Genomic DNA, 21,365 nt, shown 5'->3' on the forward strand with positions numbered 1-21,365 from the left:
TCCCTGGTGCAGGTGCGGGTGGGTGGGAGAAGGCGGAGCACTATGGACTCTGGAACTGCAGCCCCTTCCCCCCAGCCTGCTGCCACCCACCCCCCAGCCTTGTCTCCCAACTCCCACAGGGGGCTTTGTCCTCACAGCTGGCCGGACTCACCAGCGAGCAGGCATCTCCAGGCAATGCCAGGCTTCCTGGGATGCTTCCTCCTAAATAGTTAGAGAGGGAGGGGGCCAGAGGCCTTGCCGTCCAGCCCCCTGCCTCCAGCAGCCCTGCCTGCATCGGGCCCTTCCCAGGCATCCATTCTGGGAGCCCGCTGAGGGTGTGCTCCCAGTGTGTTCACACACCCACTTCTTTGTTGCCCTAGACTGTAAGCAGGGACTGTGTGGCTCGTGGCTGAATCCCCAGCACCCACAGCAGCCCCTGGCATGCGGGAGATGCCAGTACATATCTGTGGAATAAAAGGATGGATGGATGAAAGTGCTTGTCCAAATTTGGACTCAGGCCATCTAACTTGTTAGAGCTTAGGAAATAAACAGGGTAATAGGAGAGAGAAAAATGGTGGGTGGGTGAGGAGACCTGTTTAGGGTGGTCTGGGGGCCTCTGAGAGAAGGTCCCATTGGTTAAGCCAGAGCCGGGAGGTTGAGAAGGGCCGCCTGCACCCAGCGGGGCAGCGTTTGGGCAGAAGAATTGACCTCAGTGAGCAGCCCAGACGGCTGGGGTGCAAGAGGGTGGTATTGACCCTGAGAGCATGGAGTTGTTCTGAGCGTTGGGAAGGACCTCTGCAGGGTTGCTGGATGCCAGAGCTGGGGTCTGCCCGGCCCCCTGGCTTCTGGGGGAGAACGGACTCTAGAGAGCAGAAGCAGGAGACTGGCGAGGAGGCTGCTGCAGCCGTGAGCCAGGCCAGCGTGGTGGGCACAGGGAGAGAGCGGCTGGGTTGGGGATGGAATCTGAGTGGTGACGGGGTGTGCTGGTGAGTGGACCGTGCAAGTGGGGAGGGGAGTGGGGAAGAAGGATCACCCCATGTTTCTGAGTGAGTTCACCTTGGAGATGATCAGGAGATGGAATTTTCAGAAGCCCAGCTGAGAGGTCTGAAGCTCGGGAGGGAGGTCTGGGAGTTAGAGATAAAAATCTGAGAGTTGGCAGCGTGGGCCAGGAAGGGGCCACGGGCAGGAGAGAAATAGAGAAGAGAAGAGAGGGAGCAATTCCCTGGTGGTCCAGTGGTTATGACTCCACTCTTCCCTGCTGAGGGCCCGGGTTCAATTCCTGGTCAGGGAACTAAGATCCCACAAGCCATGCAGCATGGCCAAAAAAAAAAAAAAGAAAGAAAAAAAGAAGAGGTGGAGAGAACCCAGATGGACTCTGGGATCCCCACGTTAGAGGCCAGGGCCAGGATGAGGAGGGGCCGCCTGCAGTGGAGGCTGAGAGTGGCCAGGGAGCTGGGCGGGCATCTCACTGCCACCGAGGGAGGTGACTCTGAGAGTTAGCTCTGACTGTGGGGCACTCCTGCTCAGAACCCTTCCCCGCTCCCACACTCTCCGTGAGCCCCGGTGTAGCGGCTCCCAGGGTACCACACTCCAGCCTGTCAGCAGCCACCGTGCCCAGCTTAGTGCCGCTCCGCCTTCCCTCCTGTTTCTCTGAACTCCTGCCTCCTCACGTGTCTCCAGCCATCGCTGGAGCCCTTTCCTTTGCCTGGAGCTGCTCCCCGCCCTCCTTCCCACCTGTCCTGTCTTTCAAGGCTCACTATCCTGTCTAGAAGCCCTCCCCTGTCCTCAGTCGGAAAGAATTTCCCCCTCCCGCAGCAGATGGCTTCTTCCCCCCATCCGCGTCCCCACCGGCCCCCCATCACCCTGATCACTGGTGGCAGTGGGACCACATCTGAGCCACCTCTGTTCCCCTTCAACCCCTACCAGGGGTCCCACTTGATAAATCATTCTGGAGGTGAATTTGAAATCATTCGAGGGAATTCCCTGGCGGTCCAGTGGTTAGGACTCTGCACTTCCATTGCTGAGGGCCTGGGTTCGATCCCTGGCTGGGGAACGAACATCCCGCAAACTGAGTGGCGTGGCGGGGCCAAAAACAAAATCATTTGGCCTTCTGTCAGGCAGTGCCTCCTGTTGTCTAGCTTAAGTCTCTCTTGCTGCTGCCTAAGTCCTTTTCCTTCAGTTGACTCCTGGTAGCAAGGGAGGAGGCTAGAAGAGCAGAAAGCAGCAAGGGCATCCCAGTGACCCCTTACATTCCTGACTGTGGTATTTGAGTCCTCACTGTGGCTGACCTTCATCTCCTTCTGTCCAAACTGTAGGTCGTTTAATCCTTCACTAATATTTGCCAGGCGCTTCCTGCAGGCCCAGCCCTTCACTGAGCTCTACTGAGGACTTCACGAAACAGCAGGCACAGTCCCCATCTGCCCCCAGGGGCTACCGCGAGTCATGGGGGGTGGTCACTCCTGTGATGAGTCCTGGGAGCATCGAACAGCATGTTTCCAGGTGTAGACTCGATGGCATCTGAGCAGCAAGCCTGTGGGGCTTCCTGGAGGAGGAGGCTTGGCATCAGGCAGACTGGGCTTGAAGCCACACAGCGCGTGATAACCTTGACTAGCGCTCCTCTTCTGAGCCTCAGTTTCCTCATTTGTAAAAATAGGGACAATGATGCCCTATTCCTCAGGTTTTTCTCAACATAGTATGAGGAGGTAGACATAACATACCTGGCATGGAATAGATGCTCAATAAACGCGAGTCTTCTCCCTTGACCTCATCTCCTTCACGTATAGAGAAGTAGTTTATCCGTGCTGACAACCTGGGTTCGAATCCTGGCCCTACCGTTTTCCAGCTGTGTGTCCTTGGGCAAGTTACTTAACTGCTCTGCCTTACTTTCCTCGTCTATAAAATGGGGCTAATGAGGCAAATTCCCTGGTGGTCCAGTGGTTAGGGCTCTGCGCTGCCACTGCTGGGGGCATGGGTTCGATCCCTGATGGGGGAATTAAGATCCCACATGCTGCACTGTGTGGCTAAAGAATAAAATAAAATAAAATGCGGCTAATGATTGTTCAGGCTTCATAGTACTGATGGGAGACTATATGGATGTGAGCAAGGTGCTTAGAACAGAGGCTGCTCCTTTCTGAGCCCCAGTGCATTTTCACTGTTGCACATCCCAGCCTCGTCAGGGAGACATTTGAGATCACATTTACGATCGTCCTAGCAGACGGGAGTCAGAGAACAGAGAGCTTAGGAAGCGGCCAGGAGGGGGAGTTGCCACCCCAGCCCAGGTGTCTGCAGTGGGGGGGAGGTCAGGGTGCTCTCCTGACAAAAGGGAGAAGCCCCTCGACAAGGCCTGTGGGTCTTGTTATTAGTGGAAGGGGGCTTCCTGGCCCCTGGGCCCCCACTCATGCCCAGCCCTGACCCCTAAATCCCCGGTTCCCCCCAGGACACAAGCCCAGAGCGAGAGGCTCTGAGTTCACATGTGTCAGTTCTACCTAAGGGAGGACTTCAGAGGGAAAAGTGTCTGGAGGGGGTCCTAGAACTCTGCAGTGTGCAACAGCGACCCTTGGTCAGTGCTCATCGGGTGGGCCTTCCAGGCCAGGCAGCCCATGAGGGCGTCTGTCACAGCATTGGAGCCACGTCAGATCAGACTTTCTCCCTGTCATCTGTCTCCCCCCTCCCCGCCCGCCAACTCCACTAGGAACTGCAGGCCAAGGTGTCACACCCCCTCCGTTGTGCTCCCTGATAAGTAAATATAACCATAAATAATAAAACCTGCTGTTAATGCTGGGATCCTCCCTGTCCCTGGGTGGAGCTGAGGAAGCATGCCTCAGAGTGGAAGCCAGTTTTCTCCAGAATTATCCCCTGTGGATGCTTCTCGGCCTTGGGGGACCCAGACGAGTATGAGCCTACAGGAACAGTCGGGGAACCTGGCGCCTCTCAGAATAAGAACAGGATGCCATGCTTGGGGTCTCACTGCCCTGGTAACCCCCCTCTGCCTTCTGTCACTGACCTTTTTGCCTCTGTTTGAATTTCCCTCTGGGCCCGCCTTGGGCACTGTCGGCCCCCTTGTATTTGGACTCAGACAAGCGGGACTTCATTTGTCCCATGTCGCCTCTGGGGGTGCCAGTTTAGTGGCCAAAGCCCTGTCCCCTTGTGCAGCCGCTCCATGGCACGCAGGCTCTACTGCAGGCCCCCCAGACCAGCTGCCTGAGGCTCCCCAACCCGCTGGGAGCCACCCTGGTGGGGTCTGGGAGCCGAGCAGAAAGAACAGCGGCCCTGCAGGTAGGCGGCCAGGTGATCCCAGCTCCCTCACTGACCTTTACTCCATCCTCGCTTTCCAGGAGTCTTATCAGGATGACTCAGGAGTTCCCAAATGGCCCCTGGGCCCCTAGCCATCCCCCCTCCAAGCCATCCTCTGTGTGATGATGGAGTGATCTGAGGGTGCCATGCCCCCTGGGGGCTCCCCGTTGCCCACGGTGTAGAGACCACATGCCTGGGCACAGCACTGAAGGCTGGTCACCTCCCACAGGACGCCTCCAGCCGGCCAGATGGAGCCGCCAGCCCTCCCTGTGCCTTTACCTGGACAACCTCTCTGCCCTCCCACCTGGGCTCGCCATCCCCAACTCCGTGAAGTCTTTCCTGACCCCCTCCCTGCTTGGGTCCCCTTGGCTTCTGAGACAAATCTGAGGGGTCCCACATGTCACGCTGTGAGGCTGTGATCTGGAACGCTCCTGGCTTGTGCCATCGACAGAGAGCTTCCTGGGAGCAGGGCCTGCCCCGTGCCTGTCGCTGAGACACAGGTGGTGGTGGGTAAAGGCTGCGGAGCCCTGGTGGGAAAGGGGTGTGAGTTATCCGCCAGCTGTGGCCGAGGAGAGCTCAGGGCCGGAGGAAGCCCCGCCCCCCAACCTGGGTGGTTGAGATAAATAGGTTGGACCCTCCGGGACCCCCACAGGGGCTGGCCAGTGCCTCCCCTGGCTGTGGAGAAATGGTTTGGGATGTCTGGTTGTTTGGGGATACCTGGCTGTTCTGGACCGTGCCCTCTCCTGCCCCCATGTGAGGCCAGCCCAGTGCCCAGGTCTGCAGCCATGCATGTGGGACTTGAGTGACCGTCACTGAGGGGACCTGGAGGCCGGCTCCCCTCTCATGCCCATCTCTCCTCTCTCCCCAGGATGTTCGATGAGCGAATTTTCACAGGTATGTGTGGGTACCGTCTAGTCTGTTCTGAAGCCACCGAGCTGATGCCCCCAAGAGTGCTTGAGCTGCCACCACACCGAACCCGAGGGAGCCTGGGTGTGGCTTCTGTATCCGGGGGCCCCAGCTCCCAGGCACGGACAGACTGTCAGGACATCCCCTCCAGACATGGGAAGCCCTGGATGGGGAATAATAAAGCTAACATTTGCTGAATACTAACATGTGATGGCTACTCTCCTAAGCTGTTAGCGTATTTAATTTTAATTTAATTTAGTTTTCAACAGTCCTATAAAGTGGGTTCTGGTTTTTCCCTGAAGTCTAGCTAGTGAGCACTGGGGTCTAGATGCAAACCGAAGTGCCCAGGCCATGACCAGTAGGTGGTCTGCCTCTCAGGAGGAAGAGGCGGGCTCTGCCAGGTGCAGCAAAGGGAGCACGGATCTTGGGGTGCAACATATCTGAGTCCCAATACCAGCCCTACCTCCCCCCAGCTTTGGGACCTTGGGCACAGTCATGTGGGCCTCAGTTTCCACATCTGTGAAAAGATAAGAGCACCATCCTCTGGGTTCCTGGGATAACTAAATGAGAGAATGGGAGAGACTCGGTCCCTTTCCCAAGGGCTCCCTCAGCCCCAATAGCATAGCCCCTGTCCTGAGGTCAGGACAGCCATTTCTGGCTTCTTCCTCCTGCCCAATCTTCTGAGATCCCCGGCATCCTTATTCCTCATCCCAGGGGAGGCATCTCTCCCTGGATCCCTTCCTGGCTTGGCTGGACATGGAGGCCACAAGAAGGAGGGACAGAAGCAAGACCATACCTGAGGGGTGCCCCCAGGAGCTTCCTCCAGAGGCCCCTGCTGGGTGCCCCGCAGGCAGAGGAGGCTGGAGAACCTTCGCCTTGACCGCCCTGCCCCTCCCTGGCTCTCTCCCCAGGGAACAAGTTTACCAAAGACCCCACAAAGCTGGAGCCAGCCAGCCCGCCCGAGGACATCTCTGCGGAGGTCTCCCGTGCTGCCGTCCTGGACCTGGCTGGGACTGCTCGGTAAGGCCACACCCCAGCTCTACGCCAGCTCTGCAGGGAGGAGCAAGGCCTAGGGCTGGCTGGAGGATGCTGGGCCCAGCGTCTCACTCCACCTGGACACCCCGCACAGGCACCTGTGCGCCTCACCCCACTGTAGGCCAGGGAGAATCTAAAGGGACCCAGAAGGAGAACAGAGATTTCACCAGTTTTCTTCCACCTGGAGGATTCTTGTCACCCCTTGGGATCTAGCCATACGTTATCTAGTCTCAAAAGCCTTCCCTGGCACCCAGACTAGGTCAGGAATCTACCCTGCATGTCCACAAGGCCTCACACTCAGCTTACAGCCTGGTCGCCATTCACCAGTGCCCCCCACCCAGGCCCTGAGTGCCTGGGGGCCAGGGATGGGCCATCTATCCCAGAATCCCCACGTCCAGCCTAGGCCTCCCCGACAGTGTTCTATGAATGAACCGAATCCTCCATCCCACGCCCCTCCCCAGACTCCTAAAGCCTCTCCAGGCGGGTGGTCCCTACAGCTCTCAGTTCCCCCGACAAGCACTGATCAAACCCCCACTGCACTAAGTGGTGGGGCTCCTAGACTGGCCAGTCCCAGGCCTCAGGAGCTCCCAGCTGGTGGGCAAGGTGGACGCCCAGCACGTCACCCCAGGATACGGATCAGGAGCTCGGCTGGGGCAGCCAGGAGACTGCTGTCCGGGAGACGGGTTACTGGGAGTATTGCTGGCGGTGGAGGGGGGGTGGGGGCGTGGATCCCGCTGGGATGGGAGCAGATGTGGTCAGGGGCGCATTTTGAATTGGCAGCCACTGTGGGCCCCTGACTGCTTGGAGGGGGAAAACTGGGGCTGATGCCATGTCATTTCTCGGCTTCCTTCCCACAGGTCGGACAAAAGCAGTCTCTCTGAAGACTGTGGGCCAGGTGAGGATCTGGACCCCACTGCGCGTGTCCGGGGTGGGAGGGAGTCCACCAGCCCCACTCAGCAGCTCTGGGGAGGAGGCTGGCTCAGACCACGAGCCTGGGTATTCATGAATGTCCTCCGTCCACCCCGTCCCCTGACCCTCCCCCAGGCCACAGAGCATGCTGGGAGCTCACTGGGGGCCGGGAGGGGCAGGTGGGATGTGGGTGGCTTTGTGGGAGACCTGGATTCGGGTATCACCTCTGCCTCCACATCCTTGGCGCTGCAGGCCTCAGTTGCCAGGTCTATACGTTGTATCTACCTATAGCTCAGACACCAGGGCGGACATGACTTTTCCTGGCACTACTAACAAGTCACAGACAGGAGAATGTTCAAGAATGACTCCCCTGCCCGGCCAAGCTCACTCCCACACTTGACCAGATTCCTCGTTTCCCCCTCACAGGAACCTCTGGGGAGCTGGGTGGGCTGAGACCCATCAAAATTGAGCCAGAGGATCTAGATATCATTCAGGTCACTGTCCCAGGTAAGGGCTGATCCTGCCACCCCCGTCTGAAGGTACAGGGATCGAGCACCACCGTGTCCCCTCCCGGGCTGTCCTGTTCTGTCTCTTGAGTACCTGCCCCGGCCAAGAAGGGGTCGCCAGGCCGCTGTTTCTCTGGTCTGATCGTGAAAGGGTGCATGCAGCATTGCGTGTGCTTTCTGTAGCCACATCTGCCCTCTGGGCTGGGGGTCAGGTCTCAGCTCCGACCTTCCTAAAGGTCCCCCCAGCCTTCACCTCTCTGGCCTGGCTTCCCTGGGATTTGAGAGGCTGCGGGGGAGAAGAAAAGGTCATTGGAGTAAGAGGATCTGAGTTTGACTCCAGACCTGGATCCCTCTGAGCGTCAGTTTCCACATCTGTGAAGAGGGGCATGTACTTGTCATCTGGAGGCTCAGTATGGGGTAACCACAGGCTCCAGGCCCCTTGGGTCCCCGCTGTCCTCTGGCACAGCTACCCTCCCAGAGTCCAGGGTGCAGCTTCCTTAAGGGTCCTGCTCTGTGGGCATGCTGAGCTGGGAGGTCCCTGAGGGACCATGATGGGGTGGGACAGACAGAAGATGCTGTTGTCATTTGGAGTTTTGCCTCCAGACCCTTCCCCAACCTCTGAGGAAATGACAGACTCGATGCCTGGACATGTGCCCTCGGAAGATTCAGGTTATGGGATGGAGATGCTGACTGGTAAGAAATGGGCTGGGGACCCACCTCCCTGGGATGTAACAGGGAGAGGGGTGGGCCAGGAAGCCTCTAGACTTCTCTTGGTATTGACTGTCCCCCTTGGAAGAAACAGTATATGCCTGGCTCCCCCATCCAAGCCAGGTTCCTTTCTGAAAACTTGCAATAGACCTTGAGTTAATATTAAGTCTGGTTACTGTGTCTTTCCCAGGAGCTCCCATTTGGATAAATTTATTTATTCAATAACTATTTATTGAGCACCTACTATGTACAAGGTCCCGTGCAAGGTGCTGGGGACAGAGCAGTGAACCCAACAGACCAAAGTCCCCGCCCTTGTGGGCTGACATCCCAGTGCAGGGAGACAGGTAGTAAGCAAATCAATAAGAAAAATAGGGGAATTCCCTGGTGGTCCAGTGGTTAGGATTCCAGGCTTTCACTGCCAGGAGCCCAGGTTTGATCCCTGGTCAGAGAACTAAGATCCTGCAAGCTGTGCAGTGCGGTCCCCCAAAAAAGGAAAAAGAAAAATAGAAAGTCAGATGATGGTAAGTGCTATAGGGAGACACAAAGCCAGGAGGGGAAGTATCAGGAGCAGGAGGGGTAGTTATTACAGAATCTGAGTGGTCAGAGAGGACCTCACTGAGAAAATGACATTGGAGCAAAGACCTGAAGGAGGTGCGGGCAGGAGCCGTGTGGATATCAGGACAGAACTTTCCAGGCAGAGGGAGCAGCATAGGCAAAGGCCCTGAGGTGGGCTATGCCCAGCATGTCTCAGCAACAGCAAGGAGGCTGGGTGGCTGGAACAGAGTGAGGTGGGGAAAGGGAGGTGGTGGGTGCGTTATGCAGGGTTGTGTACATCAAAGGAAAGACTGACGACTTAACTCTGAAGAGACAGGAACCAGTGCGGGGTTGGCGCTAATGGAGTACATTTTAACAGTGTTTACTCTGACTGTGGAGCTGAGAACAGACTGCAGAAGGTCTGGGGACAAAGACAGAAACAGACTCTGATGATAATTTAGGCAAGAGGAATGGTTGGGCAGGTGGATAGCAGCAGGGAGAAGGTAGGGTTCTGTGTGTTTTGTTTTTGAAAGTTTATTTTGGAAATGTTCAAAACCACCCAAAGTTGAAAAGAATAGCTTAATGAATCTCACATGCCCAACTCTCAGCTCCAACCATTCTCAACAGATGTTATTATTGATAATAAGAAGTAAGAATTATTACACATAGTTAATTGTTTTAAAAAGTGAATCATTATAGGACTTCCCTGGCGGTCCAGTTGTTAAGACTCTGTGCTTCTACTGCAGGGGGTGCAGGTTTGATCCCTGGTTGGGGAACTAAGATCCCGCGTGCTGCCGTGGCACAGCCAAAAAAAAAAAAAAAAAATTTTTTTTAAGTGAATCATTATAAAGACAAATAGTATGTAAATTATAGAAGGTTTGTGGATATGGCAGAAAACGATATTAGTACTTAGATGATTTGAGTTTGGAAGGCTCTGTAATAAGGGATGCAGGGCCAGGGCAGGAAACTTTAGGAAGACGGCTGGAATTTGTTTCCCTTGCCTGTGATGTCTGGTGTGGGCTTGTTTAGGAGGGGAGAGGGGTGGGTATTGTTTAAGGATACCGTGCAAAAGCATAGTAGGTGTATTTAAATGAACAGTGTGAAGAAATCTCGTAATGTTCAATGTGAAAAGCAAGTGCAGAAGGATATAGACAATATAGCATTTCTATAAATTTGGAGATGTAAAAATAGTATTGCTAATGTTTTATTTTTAAAAATCGTGTGCAAATATGACAAAATGCTGATGTGTATTCATTCCGGCTGATAGGTCCATGAGTGTTTGTTATAATATTCTGTATGCTTTACTGCACTTTTTAACTTTTCCCCTACCAAAAATAAACAAGTGACTGGAAAAATAAATAAGAAGGTTTCCTACAGGCCCAGATGGGTGGTGCTGCGTTAATTGGTGACAGAATAAAGGCAGACTATCTCTGCTCCTCGTCTGCTTCCGTCTTCTCTGTCAGGGAGAATGGTCTGAAAACAGGAAAGAGTGAGGAGGACCTGGGAGTCCAGTTCAGTAAGGAGATATAAAGGGTCCTCAGAGCTGCTGTGGATGAGTGTGATCTATGGATAATACCTAAGACGTGCATAGGACGTGAGAAGTCACAGCGGACACAGATGAGCTGACAACAGAGATAGACTTGGGGATGAGGTTTTGCCCAAATTGCAAACAGGCGGACCATGCGTTAGTCCCAGGCACAGTTCTGGAACAGATTTCTACATGGGCGACTGCAAGCCATCAGAGGGGACCCAATGTGGGGTCATCCACAGGACTGAGTTGGCTCATACGACATCAAGATCTCCAGATGACCCTCCAGCTGTGGAAGCTCCTCATGATTTTTATAAACAAAAGGGTTTTGACTCTAAATGCAGGGTTTTTTTGGTTTTTTTGTTTTGTTTTTTTTGCGGTACGCGGGCCTCTCACTGTTGTGGCCTCTCCCATTGCGGAGCACAGGCTCCGGACGCGCGGCTCAGCAGCCATGGCTCACGGGCCCAGCCGCCCTGCGGCACGTGGGATCTTCCCGGACCGGGGCACGAACCCCCCTCCCCTGCATTGGCAGGCGGACTCTCAACCACTGCGCCATCAGGGAAGCCCCTAAATGAAGTTTTTTAAGTATTGTTTTCAATTTAAATAAAAGTTATTTGAATTTCAAACAAAAAAAGGGAGGGCTGCAGGGGGACCCCAGCCTCCACATGGGGAAGGTTTCCCCTGTTGTCCTGGAGGGCTTGGTCCTTCCTCAAACATTTGTCAGTTAGTTGGATAAAGGGACCTTAGGCAGCAAGATTATGCAATTTGCAGATCCGTGGGGAGGAATGGTCAGTCCGTCCAAGAATGATGTTCCCCATGGCCTTGACAGACCAGAACACTGAGCTGAAACGCACAAGAAAAATTCACAGCCCCAGGACGTGTGTCATGGGTTGTGTTCCCTGGCGCCCAGTCTCTGAGATGGAGTTTAATGTGTGGGGTGTTTATTAGGAGCTGCCCTTGGGATCAACACCTCTGTAAGGGAGGGGGCAGAAGCACAAGGGGGCCGAGGGAGAAGGCAAGCCATGATCTCGCTGCAGCAACACGTCCACCCACCCCACGGGGAGCTCGGAGCCAGAAAGGCCCCTTAGAGTTGCCCCCAGTTGCACTGGATATCCTGGCCTTTATACCTCCACCTCCATCAGTCACGAGATGCGGGCCACCCTGGAAGGGCAGTCCTGGAAGGGGCAGCTGCCCGCTGACCACACTCCCCACTGCTAGGCCAACAAGCTCTTCCTTGAAGGGGATCTGAGTAGTAAGTACATGCCAGTACCTGCCACAGCAGAAGAGAGAGACAGGAAACAAACACATGCAGCCACAGAGAAACAAGGGCTTGAACAAAGGGGCATCTCTTGCACCTTTTAACTGAACGGAACTTTTGCTGAGCACATGGGGAAATGGGCACAGACCTGGTGCTGGTAAGAATGCAAGTGGGCAAATTGCTTTTTAGGGAAATTTGTCAGCTTGAAGAGCCATAAAAATGAGCAGCACCACCCCCTCCCCCATACGTCCAGCAGGAACCCGGTCCGAGGAAATTGTCTGAAATGTGAACTGTTTTCTGCACAGAGATGTTCGTGCCAACGTTAATGATGACCATGAAAAATTGCAACAAGCTCGTCCAGCTGTCAGTGAACTGTTAATGGTATCCTCCTGATGGACTATTAGGCAGCCACTAAAAATAGGCAACAAGGGAGATTGTAGAAGACACAAAACTGATGGTGTTTACAACTGTGTTGAAAACATAATCACTGTTTTGGGGGGGAAAAATATCAAAAAAGTAGCTATGTTAGGTTAAGCGATTTATCTTTGTCACTCCCTAAATCAGTTGCGATGTGCTTTTAATACCTTGGTAATGAGGAAAGAATATTGTCAGGCACGGGCTGGGCATGAGTGGCATTGGAAGCAATCTGGTAACTGTGTGGGGAGTGTAGTGGACCAAAGGCTCAGGATGAGCTGGCAGTGTGGCCTGGTCTTTAAGAAGTCGCATGTCACCTGGCTGCATTCACAGCAGTATTAAGAAGACCGAGGTGGGGACTTCCCTGGTGGTGCAGTGGTTAAGAATCTGCCTGCCAATGCAGGGGACACGGGTTTGAGCTCTGGTCCAGGAAGATCCCACATGCCGCGGAGCAACTAAGCCCGTGCACCACAACTACTGAGCCTGCGCTCTAGAGCCCGCAAGCCACAATTACTGAGCCCACGTGCCACAACTACTGAAGCCCGCGTGCCTAGAGCCCGTGCTCTGCAGCAAGAGAAGCCAGCGCAATGAGAAGCCCGTGCACCACAACGAAGAGTAGCCCCCACTCACTGCAACTAGAAAAAAAATGCCTGAGCGCAGCAATGAAGACCCAATGCAGCCAAAAATAAATAAATAAATAAATTTATTTTTAAAAAAAGAAGACCGAGGGGGATTTCCCTGGAGGTGCAGTGGTTAAGAATCCGGCTTCCAGTATAGGGGACACGGGTTTCATCCCTGGTCCGGGAAGATCCCACATGCCGTGGAGCAACTAAGCCCTCAGGCCACAACTACTGAGGCACACGTGCCTAGAGCCCCTGCTCTGCAACAAGCCACCGCAATGAGAAGCCCGCGCACCGCAATGAAGAGTAGCCCCCGCTCGCCGCAACTAGAGAAAGCCCCCTGTGCAGCAACGAAGACCCAACGCAGCCAAAAATAAATAAATTTAATAAATTTAAAAAAAAAAAAAAAAAGAAGAAGGGCCTCCCTGGTGGCGCAGTGGTTGAGAGTCCGCCTGCCGATGCAGGGGATACGGGTTCGTGCCCCGGTCTGGGAGGATCCCATATGCCGCGGAGTGGCTGGGCCCGTGAGCCATGGCCACTGGGCCTGCGCATCCGGAGCCTGTGCTCCACAACGGGAGAGGCCACAGCAGTGAGAGGCCCGCATACCGCAAAAAGAAAAAAAAAAAAAAAAGAAGACCGGGCTTCCCTGGTGGCGCAGTGGTTGAGAGTCCACCTGCCGATGCAGGGGACATGGGTTCGTGCCCCGGTCCAGGAAGATCCCACATGCCGCGGAGCGGCTGGGCCCGTGGGCCATGGCCGCTGAGCCTGCGCGTCCAGAGCCTGTGCTCTGCAATGGGAGAGGCCACAACAGTGAGAGGCCCGCATACTGCAAAAAAAAAAAGAAGACCAAGGGGTCCCGATCTGTGGAGGCCCCTGCTGTTGCGGGCGTGGCCAGCATGGTGCCATTTCTATTGGAAAGGCTTCTCCCAACTGATGGTGGTACTGTATTGTACAAATCATCCCTCGTTTGCTCACCTGGTGCCTTGGGCATCTCTGGTCATGCCCTCGATCGTTTACCAAGGTTGAAAATGGGGAGGCAGTGAGCACATGGATGGGTTTGTTCAGGGTAAGTAGCCCCGCCCCCATGCCAGGGGGCAGTGGGGAAAGCAGGCAACTTTCTCACGTTTGGAATTAGGGCCCCCAAAGTACACAGGTCATCATCTCCTGCTGCCTTTGAAAGAGCCCCCCGCCCCCGAGGAGAGGACCTGGCCCCGCTTCCTTCTGTTTTCAGGGTCCTACAACAAAGGCTGGCAGAAGCCCCTCCTTAGTGGCCCCTGCTTAGTAGAGCCACAGAGCTGAGCTGGTTCCCTGTGGGTGTCTGGGTCCGGTCATCTCCTGCCTGGCTCTCAGATTGTTGCTACCGCCTGGGGGTGGCCCTGCACACATGGACAACTCAGAGCGGGGACAGACTTTCTGGTCTCCCCTCTTGTTCCTCTCAAGCCATTTCGTGAACTTGATCGGTGCTGCTGCTGTGACATCTGGGCCTCTCCCTCCGCCCTGAGACAGATCCAGCTCCCTGACTCAGGGAACCCTCCCTGGCAGCGCTGCTTGTCCCTCTGTCCCCACCGGACTCCCCTCCTCCTGTCTGCCCCTCTCTGTCCAGAAATGGCAAAGATGAAGTTGATGAGTTTGGGATCCCCCAGGGGCTTCCCCTGAGACAGGGGCCTTCGTTCATTTGGGAGGAGAGTCCGGGAAGGGCCGTCCTGGTACGAAGGGGGACTGGACAGGACAGCAGTGCCGTCAGGCCCGTCACCCCTGTGGGCAGCTGAGCTGAGGGACCACGGAAGCCCACGTAAATCACACGCCTGAGTTAACGCAGCTGAGGAAGCTGGGAGCTGGGCTGGTGATCTGCCCTCCATCACTGGCTGAGAGCTGTTTCCAGGCATTGATCCCAGCCCTTGTACCTTGCTGGTCTGCTCCCACAGCCAGAAAAAAGCCTCTAGGCAGAGTCAGGGGGGCCCAGCATCTACCTGCCCATAGTGTACCTATTGCCATGAGGAAAATTTAGGCCGAAAGCTCAGGCCTGGCCCTTTTTAAGTCAGAGGCTGAGCATAGATGAAACCTTCCAGAACCTTCCGGGCTGAGCCCCAAGGCTTAGGCTTGTCTGGCAATCCCAGATGCAGGCTCCCCTTCCCTCCATCCGTGAGTGGGCCTTGACCATGGGCAGCTCTACCAGGATCAGCCCCTTTCCTTCCCACTCACGATCCCATCTGGAACATCCCTGCATCCCTCATCACCGAGCATCCTCTCCACCAGCTGGCCAAGAGCAGACCCAGGGTCCGACTGCTCCACCCCTCACGAGCTCAGCCTCGTGTCAGGGGCTGAGAAGGGCTGTTTAAGGGTTAGCCCTGCCTGGGAAAGCACCTGGCAAACACACGGCAAACTTCCTAAGTCGCAGTTTCCTTCTGGTTGTTTCAAGTGTTGAAAGTCCCCACGCCTTCCTCCAGCTCTTGGCACCAAAGAGCTGCTGCTGATGGAGGCCCTGCAGCCCGCCGGTCGGCCTGTGCCCCGCCCCCTGCACCCCACTTCCGCTGTCCGCACTTGGAGTTCATCCTCCTGCGGAAATCTACCATCTCTGAGTTTGCCACCACCCTCCCCCCGCCAACACTGTTCCCTCCTCCCTGCCTGTGTCCCTCTCCCACCCCACTGCTTTCCCTGGACACTTGGGTCCAGCCCAGGTGTACCCCCATCGGCCCCCCAAGGCCAGTCTCACCCCTCCCCTGTACAGCTTGAGCCCTCACCTCCCCTGTTGTTCACTGTGCCACGACCTTGCTGCCTGTTGGACGGGCACCTGGGGACAAGGTTGGGTCCCTTGGGCCCAGGCCAGAGCCAGTGTCATCTTGTCAGATGCCCCAGGACCACGTGACCCTAGATGGCTCCACGCCCCCACCTGCCTTTCCTCCACCCCCTTATCCAGCCATGCCATGTGACATGTGGGATCGTAGTTCCCTGACCAGGGATAGAACCTCTGCCCCCTGCAGTGGAAGCATGGAGCCCTAACCACTGGACCTCCAGGGAATTCCCTCTGTTTTTCTTTACGGCATCACTGCCATCTGGCATCGTATGTAATGTCTGACATCACACCAGGAGGACAAGGCTTTGTCTTGTTCCCGTGTGTCCTCAATGCCTAGAACAGAACCTGGCAGGCAGTAGATGGAAGGACAGGCTGGTGCACGGCTGGTCTCCACGGGGTGTTTACCAAATGTCACAGGGTGTCTGGTCTCTGAAACTCACATGGAGGTGAGGGCAGGTGCTTGTGCAAAATTGGGGTCCCTGATCCCATCTGGGCGTCACCATGCCATGCTCCAGAGTCTGGGCCTGCCGTTCCCCACCTGTCTGCCCTGACTTTGGTGGTGCAGGAGATGATGAACATGGCTGCCTGGCACCCTCTTTTTCAGACAAAGGCCCCAGCGAGGACCCGCGGCCTGAGGAGAGGCCTGTGGAGGGTGAGGCACTGTTCACCCCCATTTTTCACCCCCACCCCATGTCTCCTCCCCTCCCCTGTCCTGCATCTCCTTTTTGTCTCTTCCCAACACTGGGTTTGGGAGTGGGTGTTCTGTGGGCTGCCTGAGTTGGGAGGAGGTTTATAGACCTGTCTTGTAGAACTAAGAGGTACACGGTCAGAGGTAGAAGCAGCTCTTTCTGGTAAAGGAAATTGTAAGCCTTTCTTATTTTGTTTTTATATACACCCTGCCTCTTTCCACAAAGGTTTTAAGGCTGAGTCTTCCTGAGCAAGTCGAATTTAGGCCTGAAAGCACAAAATTGGCTTTGTGTCCAATAGACATGTTCAATCTCAGGAACACTGCTCATTGCCACCCTGCGGAGGGTGGGAGTAGGACAGGCAGGGAGATCAAGGTGAGGATGGATCTGTTTCCACCCCTGGAACGGAATGAGTGGGTGTCAGAGGAGAGGAGCGTTACTTTCCCAATCCCAAACCCAGCCTGGCAGGGGAGGAACTCTGAAGTTTTAATCAGCATCCACTGCCACCTAGTGGCGGCATACTCAATTTGCAGGCTTAGAGTTCACGTGCTAGCTAAGTCACTTAGAGTGCTGGTCTAGAGTGACATTCACATAGAAAGGCCCATTGTCATTCTTAGACCTCAAAACCTTCCATTCAGTCCTGGTAATGCCCTAGGTCTGATTTCACAAGCAGGTATTTGAGCCCCAGAATTGTGGACCTGTCTGCAGGGTTGCCACTTCTGAGGAAGTAAGTTACCTGCCACCATTACCCTTCCCCATTCCAAGGTCCCAGCGCAGGGTCATTCTTGGTGCCAGCAGACCTAGGACATGAGCTGAGAAGCAGGGTCCTGCTGCCACTGGGGAGGCTCACCAAACTGTTCTTTGCCTTTCAGACAGTCATGGTGACGTGATCCGGCCTCTGCGGAAGCAGGTGGAGCTGCTTTTCAACACACGATACGGTGAGCGAGGAGCCTTGCAGGGTCGAGGGCATCCAGGCCTCCCTCCAGCTGCCCTGTTTTCAGAGGGCCTGACTCCCCATCCCAGCTGCTCCTGGAACAGAGACAGGGGAGGGAGGGGCCGGAGGGGCTGGGACCCACTGGGAAAGGGCCAGGGCTCTGCAGGGACTGCCATCCTGCCCCTTCCTCAGCTCTAGACCTCCCTCCCGGGGAGACTGAGGCACTGCCAGAGAACCCCACCCTCTGAAACGCAGTGTCCCCACCTCCTCCTTCAACAGGCTCACACTCACTCACGGTCTGCCTCAGCCTCAGCTTGCAGAGGCCACTCTGACTGCTGTCACTGCCCCTCTGTACCCACAGACACCCTCGTTCAGGGTCCGCAGGAGGACAGATGGATAACAAGGTCTTTCCTACTAGAAAGACCAAGAAAGAGAACAGGGATGCAGGGAGAAGCCTACTCTTCGTTCAGCCCTTGTGGTTGGCCAGGCACTGGCGAGGTGCTTCACATGAGTTCTCCTATCCCATCTCACAAAATGCCTGTGTCCTAATGCCCATTTTACAGATGAGGAAAATGAGGCCTGGGGAAGTGATGTGGCTTGTCCTAGGCCCCAGAACTAGTGAGCAGCAGTGCCTGGCCTGGGCCTCAGATCTCTCTGCTTCCCAAGGCGTGGTGTTGGGCCATGCAGGGGGTTGGGGTTATTTATGGTGGCAGGGGGACCCTCTGGAGAGCCTTTCTGGCAGCACAGGGACAAGTGGACTTGGGTGGAGCCGATGCCAGGTCTCACCAGCCGTCAGCAGTTTCTCCTGCATTGCCAGGGTATGAGGGCACGAACTGAGTGTAGGTCTGGGGGCCCCACTTACTTGGGTTCACATCCCCCAGCTCTGGGGCTCTGAGACCTGAGACAGGTCACGTCCCCTCTGGGTTCTGGGTCTCTTACCCACAGCCTGGGGCTAATAGTACTTACCTCAGGAGGGTCAGGAGGGTTCAACTAAGGGCTAAGTTTCAAAAGGGCTCCAGCACCTGCGGACCCCCCATGCAGACATGGGAGGTGGGAGTTGAGGCTCGTGGCCCCATAGATCTGGGTGGCCCTACAGCAGCCGTATCTCTGCAGCCAAGGCCATTGGCATCTCGGAGCCTGTCAAGGTGCCCTACTCCAAGTTCCTGATGTACCCAGAGGAGCTGTTTGTGGTGGGGCTGCCTGAAGGCATCTCCCTCCGCAGGCCCAACTGCTTCGGGATCGCCAAGCTCCGGAAGATCCTGGAGGCCAGCAACAGCATCCAGTTCGTCATCAAGAGGTAAGGCCCGGCCGGGTCCACGGGAGCCCTTCCAGGCTTGCCTGGCACCCAGGAGCAGCGCCAAGTAGCCATCTTCCTCTTCAGACTGGGGAAGGCTTTTAAAAAAAAAAAAAAAAATAGGGCATTCGCTGAGGTTTGGCCTCAGTTGAGCAGGCACGAGGTTGCCCAGGCCCAGCCCAGGCCTGAAGGACCTTAAACAGCCAGACACTAATGCCCTCTCAGTCCCACGAGAACAGCCCCCAGTTTACCCAGATGTAGAATGGGAGTACACCCACCAGCTTGATCTCCTGGATAATTCTGAGCATCCTCTGGGCCAGGGGGCATCCAGGCTGAGGACAATGCCCCATGACCCCCGGACTGGAAAATCAGGCATTGGCATTTTGAGTCTCTTCTGTTTGCTCGGGCATCTAATTTTTCTCAACGAGGACCCAGGGAGCTCCAGTGTATCCAGCCTGTGTGCCAGCTCAGATATATAGTCCCTTTGGAGGAGATGGAGGCAGCTACTGAATTTTTAAAAGATGAGGGAGGACCTCGGGTGAACTGTTTTGTGTTTTTTTGCTTCTGTGTATTAACGTGATGTCTTATAAATTTACTTTTGGTTTGGTTGGAAGTGACAAGAAAGAGGAGACTCTTAAGGGTTTGTTCTCCCTGGGGGAATAGATGGCCCCCAAATTGGGAGACTCACAGTGTCCTTCACGCCTCGAGTGGCAGGCTGCTGATGGGGTGCTGAGCAGGGAGCTCTCTCGTGGGGGCTGGTTTGCGCCAGGAGAAGCAGAGAGGGTGATGCTCCAGGAGATGCAAATAGTGGACACGTGGTTCCTTCCTTCCACAAATACATCTTGAGTGCCCACCGTGTTCCAGGAGTGATGCAGCAGCAAATGCCACCGAGTCCTGCCCTCGAGTTGGCTGATCTCACAGAATTAAACCACAATATAGTATCAGGTAGAGATAAATGCTATGATGCAGGTTAAAGGGGCAAAGAAAGAGGGGCAGGGGGAACCTGTCTATGGAGGGGACTTTGGAGCAGAGACCTAATGAAGCAAGGTTTGCAAATTATTTGCAATGGAAGAGTATTGAAGCAGCGGGAACAGCAGGTGCAAAGGCCCTGAGGCAGGGACATCCTTGTGTGTTTGAAGTCTAGCAAGGCGCCATTGTGACTAGTGCAGGGGGAGTGAGGGAAGAGTGTGAGTGGCGAGGCCCAAGAGATAGCAGGAGCTGGATCATACAGGGTCTTAGACTAGTTTAAAGAGTCTGGATTTTATTTCAAATTTAACGAGAACTCACCGGAACTTTTTGAGGAGGATGAGCAGGGGCAGAAACGGGGACCAGTGAGGAGGCTGTTCCTGGCCCAGGGGACACAGTGGCATCTTGGATTAGGTAAAGGTAGAGATGGGATGGTGAAAAGTTGTCAGATTCAGACAGTGTTTTGAAGATGAGGCTGGTAGAATTTGCTGATATATGGGATGTGGGTCTGCTGTGTGTTATGTTTGAGGTGCGTGGGGGCCTTCCAGGGAGGTTTGGCAGGTGGATTACGGGGGTCAGACTCAGGAGAGAGGTCGGGGTGGGGACAGAACGTGGGAACCTGTCAGCATTCAGGAGGGACGTAGCACATGGGGGCTGCTTGCCTCATCCATCCCCTCAAACTGAGCACTGGAAGCCCTTAGGTGACTCTCAGGCTCCTGGGTCTAAGTCCAGCTCCTCCTGTTACTCCCCCTGACCTTGGGTAGGTTGTTCAGGGTGTTAAATGGGGCATACTGTACCATTTGTGGGGTGGCCCTGGAGATCAAGGCTTAGCAAAAGACCTGGCACAGTGTAGGTACTCAGTTAAGATTTTTTTTTTTTTTAGTGTCAGGTTTATTGAAGTTTAATTTACATTCAGTAAAACTCACCCTTTTAAACTGCACAACTCTTTGATTTTTGGCAAACTCACACTGTCACATCACAACCATCAAGATACAAAACAGTTCCATCACTCCACAAGCTGCCCTTGTGCCCTCTTGTGGGCTACCCCAGACCCTGTGACCTGGTAGTTGATCATTTTTTTTGCCACTTTGCCTTTCCCAGAATGTCATATAAATGGAATCATGCATTGTGCATCTCACTGGGTCTGGCTCTTTCACTCAGCTTTTGAGATTCACCCATGTGGTTGCCTGTATCAGGAGTTCATTGCTTAAAAAAAAAAAATATATATATATATATATATATATCAATTTTAAAAAGTGAATTTAGATAATTCGTTTTCTGAATGCCAAGTGAAGAAAATGATTCAAGTAGGAAAGAGTGATTAACTTTGTCCAGTGGAACAGTTGGGGTGATTCTAAGAGATAATTGGAGAAGAGAGATTGAGCCCTTGAGTTTATTTATTTTGTTATTCTTCATTTAAAAAAATAGCCAAGGGCTTCCCTGGTGGCGCAGTGGTTGAGAGTCCGCCTGCCAATGCAGGGGACACGGGTTCGTGCCCCGGTCCGGGAAGATCCCACATGCTGCGGAGCGGCTGGGCCCGTGAGCCATGGCCGCTGAGCCTGCGCGTCTGGAGCCTGTGCTCTGCAACGGGAGAGGCCACAACAGTGAGAGGCCCGCGTACCGCAAAAAAAAAAAAAAAAAAAAAAAGCCAAAAATACTATTGGGAATATTAGTGAAAAATCGCCACTTCTCATTAATCTTCTAAAAAATAGGTATTTTGGGGGTGATGTAAATGTTCTGGAATTAGAAGTATGGCTGCATAAACAACTTTGTGAATATACTAAAAACCACTGGTGCGTGTACCTTAAAGAGTGAATTACATCTCAATAAAGTATAATGTATGTGTGTGTATGTGTGTGTCTTATGTATGTATGTTCGTATGTGTTTATATATATATAAACACACACACACATATATATATATATTAGTTTGCCAGAGGAGCCATAACAAAGTACTCTACGGACTGGGTGTCTTAAACAATAGAAATTTATTTCTCGCAGT

The 21,365-nt window shown here is 54.4% G+C and overlaps 1 protein-coding gene across 8 annotated transcripts in view; it reads left to right on the plus strand.

Moving 5' to 3' along the window:
• The window catches only part of GTF2IRD1 (GTF2I repeat domain containing 1), a 114,327-nt gene that overhangs the window by 51,582 nt on the left and 41,380 nt on the right, over positions 1-21,365 (plus strand). For 7 of the 8 annotated variants that reach the window (XM_060078241.1, XM_060078244.1, XM_060078243.1 and 4 more), the window contains 8 exons: positions 5,141-5,166; positions 6,090-6,198; positions 7,071-7,108; positions 7,549-7,629; positions 8,232-8,321; positions 16,089-16,136; positions 17,043-17,108; positions 18,218-18,401. In XM_060078241.1, coding sequence (XP_059934224.1) covers positions 5,141-5,166; positions 6,090-6,198; positions 7,071-7,108; positions 7,549-7,629; positions 8,232-8,321; positions 16,089-16,136; positions 17,043-17,108; positions 18,218-18,401 — 642 coding nt within the window. The remainder of the gene's footprint in view (positions 1-5,140; positions 5,167-6,089; positions 6,199-7,070; positions 7,109-7,548; positions 7,630-8,231; positions 8,322-16,088; positions 16,137-17,042; positions 17,109-18,217; positions 18,402-21,365) is intronic. The other variant, XM_060078242.1, reaches the window with a different exon arrangement.

Source organism: Mesoplodon densirostris, chromosome 16, assembly GCF_025265405.1.
Source record: "Mesoplodon densirostris isolate mMesDen1 chromosome 16, mMesDen1 primary haplotype, whole genome shotgun sequence".
Lineage (NCBI taxonomy): Eukaryota > Metazoa > Chordata > Mammalia > Artiodactyla > Ziphiidae > Mesoplodon > Mesoplodon densirostris.